We start from the raw sequence: 12,100 nt of genomic DNA on the forward strand, positions 1-12,100 counted from the left end.
CCTTACAAAGTATATCATCTTACCAAGAATGCTGGTTATGATGTATGATGGGCAAAGCGAAAGATGAACTAAGTGATGTAGTCACAATAGACCGTTTCTAGTGATTTCTCACAGACTAACATTAACAATTAAGCAACAAACAGTTTGCAGTTAATACTTTTCTCAGGTAGTGGTCTCGAACGATTTTCTCCCATAATATTAACATTTAAATACTGCTAATTTGCACCCACAATTGTGTATATATACAGGCTTGAACAAAGTTTGACAAAATTAGAGTAAAACTGGCATATCCTTGCATGACAGTTCTGAAATACATTCACATCAGTCCTGCACTACACTGATTTTTTACTTTTTAGTCAACTGACAAATATTCTTGTTTTCCTACAATCTTTATTTCAAATAAGGCAATTAAAATAGACTAATAACCCATTATAAAACAGATACACATATCTATAATTTATTTTAAATCAACAGAACTGCCTATGTCATAAATGCAAAGATGACAATAGTCAGAAGGTTGCACAAGTTTCACATATTACATATACAATATTATTTTAAAGTTTCACATATTACAAAGTCTTCAGTCAATGATTCATAGTACTATAACTACTACTGAGGCCAATGCGGTATTCTGCAAAAACACAATGCAAGTCATTGCACCAACAATGCATATGTGAAAAGTTTACACATTGTATTCTAGTTTACTTTATGTAAACTTGGATATGAATAGTTGCCGATTATACAAGTGGCATCCAGAGCCTCCCAGAATGTCTGTGCTGTGCCAGGAAAAAAAAAGTAGTCATGTTCAAATAAATTATAAACGTAAAAAAAAAACACCTTCTAGAAAACACTTTTTGCTACAGTACTTAAATGAAGTTACATCATCATTGCACTTTTAACATATAAAACAAACATTATAAATAATGGTCTTAGTATTACAAAGTGGTTATTTAAAAAAAACAAACACATACACACATGGCATGAAAAAGGACAATGTTATTTAAATGCCTGGATATTCTACACTTAGTGAAAATCATTCCCCTTGTCTGTTGGGGTTCTAGAACACCGTGTGGAGTCCGAATCAGAAGAAGATCTCACTCTCCAGCGGCTGCATGTCCAACTGTTTGAGGCCCTTAGACAGGGATACGATCAGATACCCAATTAACTGAACCACATGGCAGTCAAATGAACTCACTGACAGCGATACATTTTGTCCAACAGGAGTGCAAGTTACAATGCCGTAGGCATTCAATGAAATATACATGTCCTATTGTTAAAGTTAACCTGGTCTAATCTCTGCCTTTGGCTGGTTATAAGTCCATTTTATTTTATCTTGAAGAACTTCCCTAGATAAGAAGAGGTCTTAGAAGTATTCAGCTGCTGGGTGAAGATTAAGTTTTAACATTAAACATTTTTTTAAAGAAACTTGTCATACATAGGCGCTTCTATGAAACATACAAATTCACCAAAAACCAGGAATAACAATCAAATCAGCAAATATATACTTACAGCAAGAAAGAAAATGTCCTTCAATGGCTGAAGCCCACCCAAAATTCAGATTCTTTGCTACAAAACCTCCAAATGATCAGCCAAAGAATCCCCTTTATGAATAGAATATAGACATTACGAAGTGAAACAGTGCATTGAGACACATTCGCAAAACCCATTCATCTACAACTAGTCATCAAAAAAGATCCTGAACGGCAAATGTGAAACTAGACAATGGTCATACTATTGCAACAACACCCATTACATGACAAAAGTTTTAGTTTTTTTTTGGGGGGGGGGGGCGCAAAAAAAATACAATGAAAGATTGCATCTTGTTAGGCTGTAGTTTAACAGGTTATTTTAATTGAGATTAAGTTACATCTAATGTCTCCTATGATTGATAACACTCAATCTTCTTTGCATTGCTAGAAACAAATCAGTCTTAAAAGGACATGACTTTGTTATTCATATATGAAATAACTATAAAAGACTGGTCCATGATTGTACTTAGTAGGGATATTACTTTAACAAAATCATAAAAAAAACACACAAGGATCTAAAACAGGCAAAAAAAAAAAATGATTTTTTTTTTTTTTTTTTAAGTGAAAGGATATTCTATGCTTAGTAAAAGCAGCAGGTCAGGCTGATTGGGTTTGCAGAGCTTTGGTGTACGGTCTAACCCAGCAGAGGATCCCTCTCTCCAGCAGGGACCCGCCTCGGGGCAGCTTGAGGCAACCTTGGATTAACATACGGCCAAACGTGATTGGTTAAATTAGCCCCGGAGCGTGCAAAACATACTCACTCAGTCATATCACGATACACTATGTCATGAATTAAGGAAGAGGACAAATCTCCATGTAAGAGGAATATGCAGACATATTACGGCTCTTAGAACCTTACCTGTTTTTCCATCTTACTTCATAGAAGAAATATGTGCCCAGAAGAAATGACTAAAGACAATTAAAAAAAATAAACACTGACAAAGTAAGCATAAGCAGACAAAATCTGCATGTAAACAGGTAGTCTGTGGGTTCAAAACGACCAAGTTACAGACGACTCATATGAATGAATGGACTGCTTTAAAGCCTATTGCACAAAAATTCAGGTTAAACATAATGGTTTGCAATAACAAATGCACACACTAGTTTGTGACGCTTGTGAAAACATCCTTTGGCTTCAGCAGTACAGTTCTTAAATTATTTTAATCACTTATTGCTTTATAATAATAATTACTACTACTAGTACATACTGTATTTTTCCAGCTTTCCTACAAATTCCACTTAAAGACCGACTTAGGGAATGGATCTCATTCGTAACCTGGGGACTGCCTGTATCTGACTCACTGGTTAAATGTAATTTTTCCTTCTCAATTTCATCAGAGGATTTAAAGCATTAAAGAATTATGCTACATTAGAACTTTTTGTCAATTTTAAATTACACTTACAGAAAGAAATCCAATTGCTCCCTCGATGGCTGAAGCCCACTCAAAGCTCAGTGTCTGGGTTATGAAACCTCCAAATGTCGGGCCAAAAAACATGCTGCGAAAATAAAACACAGAGTCATTACAAATCAGATTACCTAGGTCATTTCTGGGAGACAAGAAGAGAGATTTCGGTTACTGGGACATTTAAATATAAATAGGAGCAGAGCTGAAATTGTACCGCGACGGCAACTTCACAAAAATCAAAAGCAGCATTAATTTCCTCATTAACTTTCTGCCAAGAATGAGCAGATTCTTAGAAGTCTGATACATCATAGAAAGAGGAGCTTACCCAGAAGACCACACTGCTCCAAACAATCCAGATACCAGCCCCAAAGTGCTCAAACCCTCCTCAAAACCATTCTCACTGAAACGAGCAAACAAAGAAATACAACATTTTTAGACACTTAAGCAAGCCTCTCAATACTTTCTGCGAGCACCGTATGCTGTGGGCTGGCAAGTCAAAACTTTATGAATACGACAGTTACATACTGAATAAAGCAAACTTACTATGCGCAGGTGATTATCTCAGGGAAGACAGGGATGCCGGTCATGCCCAGAGAAAAGCCAATGATGGTCAGCATGAAGACGAACAGCCACAGCTGACTAAAGGAAGAGGGAAGATCTTCACACTATCACCGAAATTTGGGCGATATATCCAAACGCCAATAGCTGAGACTAGGGTTAACTTTAAACGTTAAACATTTCATGTTTTGAGTGTCTTCCTGGACTAATCACCTTTAAAATGCATAAAATGCTTTTAATGCTGTAATTTAATGCACAGTTTTTAGACTTCAGTAAACAAATGGTGCAAACATGTAGGGCCGGCCCAAGGCATATAAGTGAACTAAGCGGCTGCTAAGGGCCCAGCGGCCACCAGGTGGCCCCAAACTAAATTTTGCTTAGGGCCCCAAAAAGGGTTGGGCTGACCCAATGACCATGTGATTAAAAATTAGGAAATTTTGTACAGCATGTCCAGTGGGGAGTCTGCAAAGGAATATTAAACCACATTTAGGTAAATGCACTAAAACTGCTCAGCAGTTTGTCAAAGCAGAAAGAGCAGGACCCACTGGGAGATGTGGAAAATAGGGGTCGGTCCCAGCAAACAAAATCCAGCTGCGGTACCAATGCCTCCCATGACCACCAGCCACTTCCTTAAGGACTGCAAGGAGGACATTACCATAGGTCAGTGTCATATCCAATCACAGGCAGGCTGACGCAATTCTGCTGAATGTGCTTTTAGCACCTAATACATGAGATAATAAAACTCAAAACATTGTTCATAATCTCAATAGATTTCCTAACTATTTCTAAGATAATCCAGCCTTGCACTCCTATAGACCTAGTACACGTGATACTTATTTATTACTTACGGGATACTTATTTATTACTTATGGGTAATACTTACGGGATACTTGTCACTGGCAAACCCAAGTAAAGGCGAGGAAAGGCAGTAGGGCAGGGATACGCCAATCAATAGGAGGCCGACGAAACCAGCAGAGAGCTGAAACTGTGAGAGATGCATTAAGTTTATACCCTTTCTAAGACAGAAGGTCAAGGAGCAGGTCTCATGGTATCGCAGCGGAAACTCAGGTCATGCATCAGGAGCCGCGGCAAGGGCGGTGCGGGGTTGCTTTGTCCTCACTAAGCCTTAAAGATATAAGCAGTAGTCCAAAGATCCGCAAAGCCCTCGGTATTGAACCACTGGGAGCAGTAAAAGGACTGCAGTCATAAAACATGGAGGACAATAAACCACACATTCAGCTACCACTCAATCCAAGTCATGTGCTCCTGCGGTCACACACACATTAGTGTTACTAAAGACTCAACAGCAACGAGTTCGTTCGTTTTCATGTGAGCTTACCCTCCACATTCTATTTAAATACTGAAACATTAAACGGCGCCCTGTATCCCCAAAGCACAGAAACGTCATACTGAGTATTGGTGTCACTTAGATGGTCTAAGTATTCCGAGGCGTGAATAGTGTCGTAATGACAGGCTTGTGTGTGCAGCAGAGTCGCGTCTGAACTGTCCAAAAATCTGTCGCTTGTAAACAATCTGATTAGAATGATACATCAGCAAAATCTGACAGCTGCGGTGAGGCGAGCATTATACGCTTGGCTTGTCACACCGAGCCAAATGCTGTGTGAAACTCATCAGGTGATGACTGTTTGATCCGGCTTAAAGTCTATGATCACTGTTCTTTGCATGTGTATTAAGCAGTGAAGGCAAAAGATTAAGAACATAATTAAAAATTGAAAATTAAAAAAATGTGTGTATATATATATATATATATATATATATATATATATATATATATATATATATATATATATATATATATATATTATACACACACACATATATACATATACACAAACATATATACATATACACACACATATATACACAGACACGCATACAGACACACACACACACACATTAGTACATATTCAGTAGGCCTATTACAGAAAACCACAAGTCCGACTTAGGCTGCTTTTGTTCATTTTGAGTTTCTTTTTTTTTTTAAAGAACGGATTATCTAAATTAAATGTTATTATATAGGAAAACACAAAGACACACCACTATTACCTTCTCTGTGGCAAATATGGCCAAAGTTGCATCAATGAAAGCCAGACCTGAGCTCAACGTGAACACAACGAAACACAACAGAACTATTTTGGGGTGGGCAAACAGCTGGATAAGCGAACCACCAGTGGGAGAGGCACCTGGGAGGGAAAAAATAATAATAATTGAACCAGTGATCATACAATATTCAGTATACTTTCAAATTCATTTCCCCATAATGACAAACATAATTATAGAGCCACAATTCGTACTACCCCCTACATAGTAGAACCATTACTTAAATTCAGTAACAACTATGTTTTGGTAGCCCAATACAAGTACACATTTCTTAAATAACCATATGTATATACAGTAAAACCGGTCTAAGTCGACACTCGCGGGACCAGCTTAAAAGTGACGACTTAGAGAATTGACGAGATACACTTTGGCGACTTATGTCTATCTCGCCGTTTTGTCGACTAGTAAATATAACTCGCCGTTTTGCAGACTTATAAAATCGACACTTTGGCGACTTATGTCTATCTCGCCGTTTTTCCGACTAGTAAATATAACACCATACCTCTACTACACCGCACTATACACGCGAGACTTAAGACCAGGGAGCGACTAATGCGATAGGTGGGGATTCCCCGTTTCTACATTGCCGTGGTGACAAGCAGGCGGCGAGAATGCAGCGATTGGGGTGTCGACTTACAGGTAGGAAAATCCATTCACTTGTGTTGTTCGGGACCGGGATTTAGGTGACGACTAAGGGAATTTGACGACTTACAAGCGGCGATTTACACAAGGAATTTTAAAGGAAACATCATTAGGAAAAATCGGGACTTTTGCTTGAGCGTCGATTTGTGCACAATAACGAGTTACAAGCCGGCGACTTAGACCAGTTTTACTGTATCCTTAATGGGTCGAATGTCCCATGCACTTAAGTCAAAAAAGTGCGTAGCGTATTTGCCCATCAACTTAAGTGTGGCGTTTAAGTGCACTGAGGTAATTTATGAGTTTTAGGCAGAGAAACGCCAAAATATGGGCATGTCGCATGTAAATAACTCTTTTTTTTTACTTAAGTGCTTAATGGAAGAATCAACTCCTCGGAGGATAGATACAGAGCAGATTGAACAGCCCTGTCAGTTTACTGAGGTGAGATAGAATATAAAAATTGACAACAGCTTGTGTTGGTGTAACGATCATACAAAAACTTACTAAGGTTTGGTAAAACCAAGATGTTGAATGGGACCATGAGAAGCACAAAGCATCCCAAAATAATAAAAGGAACTTCATATCCAAACGACTCGTACAAGATGCCACCCATTGGAGGTCCAATAATCAGACCAAGGCCAGTAAAGATCTCCAAGCTGCCCTAAAAGAGAAAACAGCACGTAATGCACGACTGGTTTAACACACTAACATTAGTCCCAGACGTAATGGGCTATAACTTCTAACAGATCTCTCTGAGGGACGATACAAAGAACATGCAAAGATTAATCAACTGTATAACTGCACTCCCATTGAGGTAATGTTTATAGTGAACAAACACGCATAATAAAAAAAACAAAAATGCACATATTTACATGTATAAAGTAGCAGTATGGATTCCACCCCATAGATTCACATACATATCACAACTCATTTTCATAGCTTGATGTTCATTTCAATGTAAACATTTCCTGCATATTAGGAATATTACACTTACCACAACAGTCGCTATATTGTTAGGAAACACTTTCGCGATGATAGCAAAAGATGATGTCATGGCAGCAGAAAATCCCACTGCGTCTATAGACCTCACGATGAAGCACAACACAATGAAGTCTATCATTCCAGGGCACCTGTCAAGCAAACTAGAAAAAAGGAACAAAAATAAACAAACGACTGAATAAATAAATGAATACAGGAGAAATACCCGCATTGGTTGTAAATAATCAACAAATCAAATATGCTGGACATAATAGAAATTAACTGCATAAGAGATGCTCAAAACCCTTTTTTCTCAGCTACAAACATTTTGATAAAAACCGCAGCTAGGCAGCAAGCTTGAAGCAAAAGTACAGGAATTAAACATAACAGAAGTGACATCTTAAATAATCTGAAAACATGCCAAAATGAATGTCATAAGTTGAGCACGCTTCTCAAAAATTTCTTAGAGACAAGTATGACTTACCCAAAGAGAATAGTGCATACTGAGGAGACAAACAGCCCTGAAATTAGCATGAATTTTGGTCCAATTTGTACAATCTGAAAATATAAAAATAAACATAATGGTGACCAGGGGTGGACAATAACGAAGTACATGTAGTTGAGTTCAGTACTTAAGTACATTTTTCAAGTATCTATTCTTTAGTTGAGGATGAATTTTATTGAAAACTTGACACTACATTTCAAAGACGAATACTGTTCTTTTGACTCCACTACATTTCAATGAAATTTCTTGTGACTCATTACTGAAGCATAGCTTTGAAGTCAGCAGATTAATTTCCTTTTCTAAAATGCGATCAGCCATAGGGTGTCCAACTGGGATTTTAAGGCAGGCTTGTTATATCTTCTAATTTTCTTTGGAAATTACGCGCACACACACACACACACACACACACACACACACACACACACAGTGTTTTGTGGGGACAGGGTGAGGATGGTGTTAAAAAAAATGAAAAAGGACAATGGCTGTTCTTTTGTCGAGTCAATTGTGTTTCTATAGACATTGCAGCATATTCCCCAAGCTTTTTATTCTACAAGTATTTTATTCTGCTAGTTACAATGACACATAAATCCTCTTGTATATTTTTCACTTATTGCATTCTCCAACTTTCAAGCAGTAGCATGCACGACTAGCGTGACAAAAAAGAGATACATAATTTAACAAAAACATAAAACAGTTTAAAGATCGATTCCATTATTGCATATTCAGACCATAGCTACTGAAGAATTCGGCCATCCATGCAAACTCAACACTCAGGGCACAAGTGGGACTCAAACCCACAACCCTGAAGGCGTGAGGCACTAAGCCACCGTACCTTAGTCCTAGTAAGACTTGAACAGCATTAAATATAACAAAAGACAAACTGAGTCAGGTTTCCACCTTGAGATTTCTTCCAGTCTTTATATTTAATCAACCAGATCTATATTTTAATCTCTCCATTTAAGTATCAGCAATATTGTTTATGGCAAGTTTAAATATAATAATAATTATTATATTTAAATATAATAGATTAAAATATAATAATAATAATAATAATAATAATGTTACAAAAAAGTTTTGGTGGGGGGGCGATGAAGTAATGCAGGCTGGTTAGTAATTATTAACGTAAATGAACAATACAGCGGGCAACTTACATATTTACCCAAGATTAGAGATGCTGTCAGATTGAATATTGCGTAGCAGCCAAATATAAGGCCAATAATAGTCTGACTCACTCCTTTTTTCTTCGCCTGTAAAGAAAAAAAAAAAAAAATGGGAATGGAAAAAAAATCTCACATGAATAAGTAACGTGAGTAGAACAATAATCTTTTAAAAACCAGGTTTTTAAAAGACGATTAAATTTGCTTTCCATAATGGTGTTTACATGTTTACAATACACCTTACATGTTTACAATACACCTTTTTATTTATAACTCGTTGCAGTATGAATTAACCCTCCAGCAAAACATGTTACACTTTCAAGTGATTGGATTTAACTTCAACCTAAAGCAGCCCAGTGAGTACTGAATGCACGCTGCTTCGCCGCCGCATTTCTGACCCCGGGTACCTCGCATTCCCAAACACATGGTGCCGAAAACAACGACTCCATAGAAAAGTCGGCGCTGCGCCGTAGACAGAGCGGGTTTGTCGGCAAACGCCGCGGGGAGGATGCGTGCAGCTCACGCGGTACTCCGTCGTGAAACGTCACTCGCGTCAAAGTGACAGTGAATTATATTTTTTAAAAATTACCTCGTTGGGGAAAAATGGTCCTAAGATTGAATAGCATATCATCGAGCTGAAATTTACAGAAGCCATCGATATAAGTGTGAATATTTGCTGTTTGGACATCCTTCGCAATGACACGGCGGATTCATTGGGGGCTCTGGAATCTGTTAAAAGCAAATAAATAAGTTACGACTATAGTATAGATAAATTATTGGTAAAATTAGTCAACTATTCAGAGGCGGTTTAAAGGCCAGCTTAACATTCCTCGCATTGTTAAATGGCTTGTCTTATTACAGTGCAGTTCCTACTGCAGTTTGTGGCTGCTTTTTTACGTTAAGACTGAAAGACAGAAATCATTACCTTTTAACCATCAAAACCTGCATGACGTTATATCGAGGTGTAACTATTTTATCTTCAGATATAATCTACAGACGTGCAAATGGAAGTAAACGCACCTTTTTCCAAAACTGATTTTTTTTTCCTGTTTACGTACCTGTCTGTGAAACCTCCTTTGAGTCTCCATGGTTTATATGATCGTCCATTTTTACTTTCGTTGCCGTAAGATATATTTTATACCTATTTCTTACGATTACGTATAATTAATCTAATTAAATCGATCCCAAAACTTTGGGATAAGTTGTGCTCTTTTTGGTTCGTCTAACATTTCTAACAGCCATCCGCCGATCCCATTAATTTTTTTTTTAATGAATTTATTTAGTCTTTATATACAAACACACGACTAACTTGCCCCAAACCGCAATGTATTAACGCTTGACAGTTTAAAGCGATTTAACTACTGCTTGTACAACAGGGGCGGTATATAACTCCTTTAAGGATTCCACTTCCGGTTTAATACAGCGGTCATTCATTTCAAAGTTAAAGACCCTTGTTTCAGCCGTTTTAAATGGAAACACACACACACACACATATATGTATACATACATACATATATATGATATTTTGACACTAAGAATGAATACTAAAATTCCACGTTAGAGTGTAGTTCCCAGAAAAATTGGCAGACAGTTTGACCAGATTCATAGATTCATCCAGTAAGGTTTATCAGTATATTGATTGATTTGATAAAATGGCATAGTTTCATCTGCTGAAGAATCATTCAACTGGATGTCGAGGCTTGTTGAGGAACGTCCTGTTAAAATATGGGCTGAGAGATCTAATCTTAAATGTACTACAATGAAGGAATCGTTTGTCCTTCCCTGAAGAACAGTAACGTGAGGATAACCTCATTATTTTCTCAGCAGCCTGGCATGCAGATACCATGATGTTATGCAGATCAAACAACATAGACAGCAGAATTCTGGATGATTTGGAGGTCCAATGGTATGTGTGAGATGCTAAGCCAGGAGTGTCTTGCAGTCACAATGGTCACAACCTGAACCAAGCACTTAATTAATATAGTATAACCCTATAGTACTATGACACAGCTCATTAAGATGATGCTAAAGCTCAGGCAACACTTGAATTATTTTCAGGTCACTGAAGGCCAATGCACTGTTCGAGATAAGGAGCATAATCAATTTTGTTGAGGAGTTGGAGATATTAGCAAGACATCATGCAATAACTGGAGGACCCTTGAGTGTTGTGGGAGTAGGTTCAGTTGCATGTGGTCGGCTTAGCAGTGACAATCACTGTATTATGTAGAAGTGATTAAGTAGATGGGAGCATAAGTGGATGTGTATAAAGTACAACACAGTCTAATGCTGATATACAGCCACTAGGGGCAGTGTTATCGCAGCCTGGCTTTGGGTGCTGTGAAGTAAAAATAGTTTCTACAGAACTATCAAGCCTACAGTTGAAATTGATTGCCAGTCTAATTCAATGTCATGGCAAATCTAAACACATATGGAACTTGGTTATATATCGTTGCATTTTTGCATAATTTATATTTGTCTGAAAACAGGCTTTTTCGTTGCCCTCCTATGATTTTTGCCGCACCTACTTAAATCTGCTGTCATTCAAATCAGGAGACAGTCCTTTTAATGATTTAGAGAAAAAATCTTAAGCTTTCAGTAGGGTACAGCCAAAAGCCAAACCATGACCATACTGGTGCCACGTACATTTCAATCAGAAAGCTATATCTCAGGCATGCTTCAGCCAATCATTACCAAATTTCCCTCACTAATGTAGGGCTCGAGCACCAAGCGACCCTCCAAATTTTGTGTCGATCAGTCAAACGGGAGCGCTACGGCCACTGTTTATATGTTACTAAGACCAACCTAGGCCAATTGAGCTAAAATGAGTTACCATATAAGGTAGGAAGGTGTCTATCGATCTCACCTATCTTACCAACAGCAGCGGGTGGCTCAGTGGGCTAAACTTTTGTGCTTGTAATCAGAGGGTCGCCGGTTCGAACCCAGCTTCGGTGGGTACTTGAGCTAGGCAGCCCGATGTGCACAGCATTCTCTCCGTAAAGCAAGCTGTGGAGATGTAAAGGCGTTTTCCACATGAAGGTCAATGAAGCTTCTATTATTATTAAGGGTGTCACAGGTCCATTATCAAGATAATCACAAATCTGCTATTTGGAACTCATGTCACAAGACAATCAGCTGACAAGCTGATAAACTAAATGTGTAGAATCTCTAACAAACAGAGTACCAGGGAAAGCATTTTTTTGATATTCC

The 12,100-nt window shown here is 38.0% G+C and overlaps 1 protein-coding gene across 3 annotated transcripts; it reads right to left on the bottom strand.

The window, feature by feature from the left end:
- Positions 1-370: 370 nt before the first annotated feature.
- Positions 371-10,292, bottom strand: slc18b1 (solute carrier family 18 member B1). 3 transcript variants are annotated; one of them, XR_002841468.2, is made up of 16 exons: positions 9,952-10,292; positions 9,483-9,622; positions 8,888-8,983; positions 7,716-7,789; positions 7,248-7,395; positions 6,758-6,914; positions 5,561-5,697; positions 4,377-4,478; positions 4,039-4,130; positions 3,479-3,574; positions 3,261-3,335; positions 2,933-3,026; positions 2,389-2,438; positions 2,169-2,224; positions 1,510-1,601; positions 371-1,132 (listed from the first exon to the last, which is right to left on the bottom strand). XR_002841468.2 is itself a non-coding variant. In XM_023839203.2 (15 exons), exons 1-15 carry the CDS (start codon positions 9,998-10,000, stop codon positions 1,567-1,569), a joined length of 1,401 nt encoding a protein of 466 aa, XP_023694971.1. In that variant the 5' UTR covers positions 10,001-10,292; the 3' UTR covers positions 371-1,566. The 3 variants fall into 3 exon arrangements, 2 of the variants coding, with proteins under 2 accessions (XP_023694971.1, XP_023694972.1); XM_023839203.2 differs by having other exon boundaries at positions 371-1,601; XM_023839204.2 differs by lacking the exon at positions 9,483-9,622 and having other exon boundaries at positions 371-1,601.
- Between the last annotated feature and the right edge of the window lie 1,808 nt (positions 10,293-12,100).

This window comes from Paramormyrops kingsleyae, chromosome 14 (assembly GCF_048594095.1).
Source record: "Paramormyrops kingsleyae isolate MSU_618 chromosome 14, PKINGS_0.4, whole genome shotgun sequence".
Taxonomy (NCBI): domain Eukaryota; kingdom Metazoa; phylum Chordata; class Actinopteri; order Osteoglossiformes; family Mormyridae; genus Paramormyrops; species Paramormyrops kingsleyae.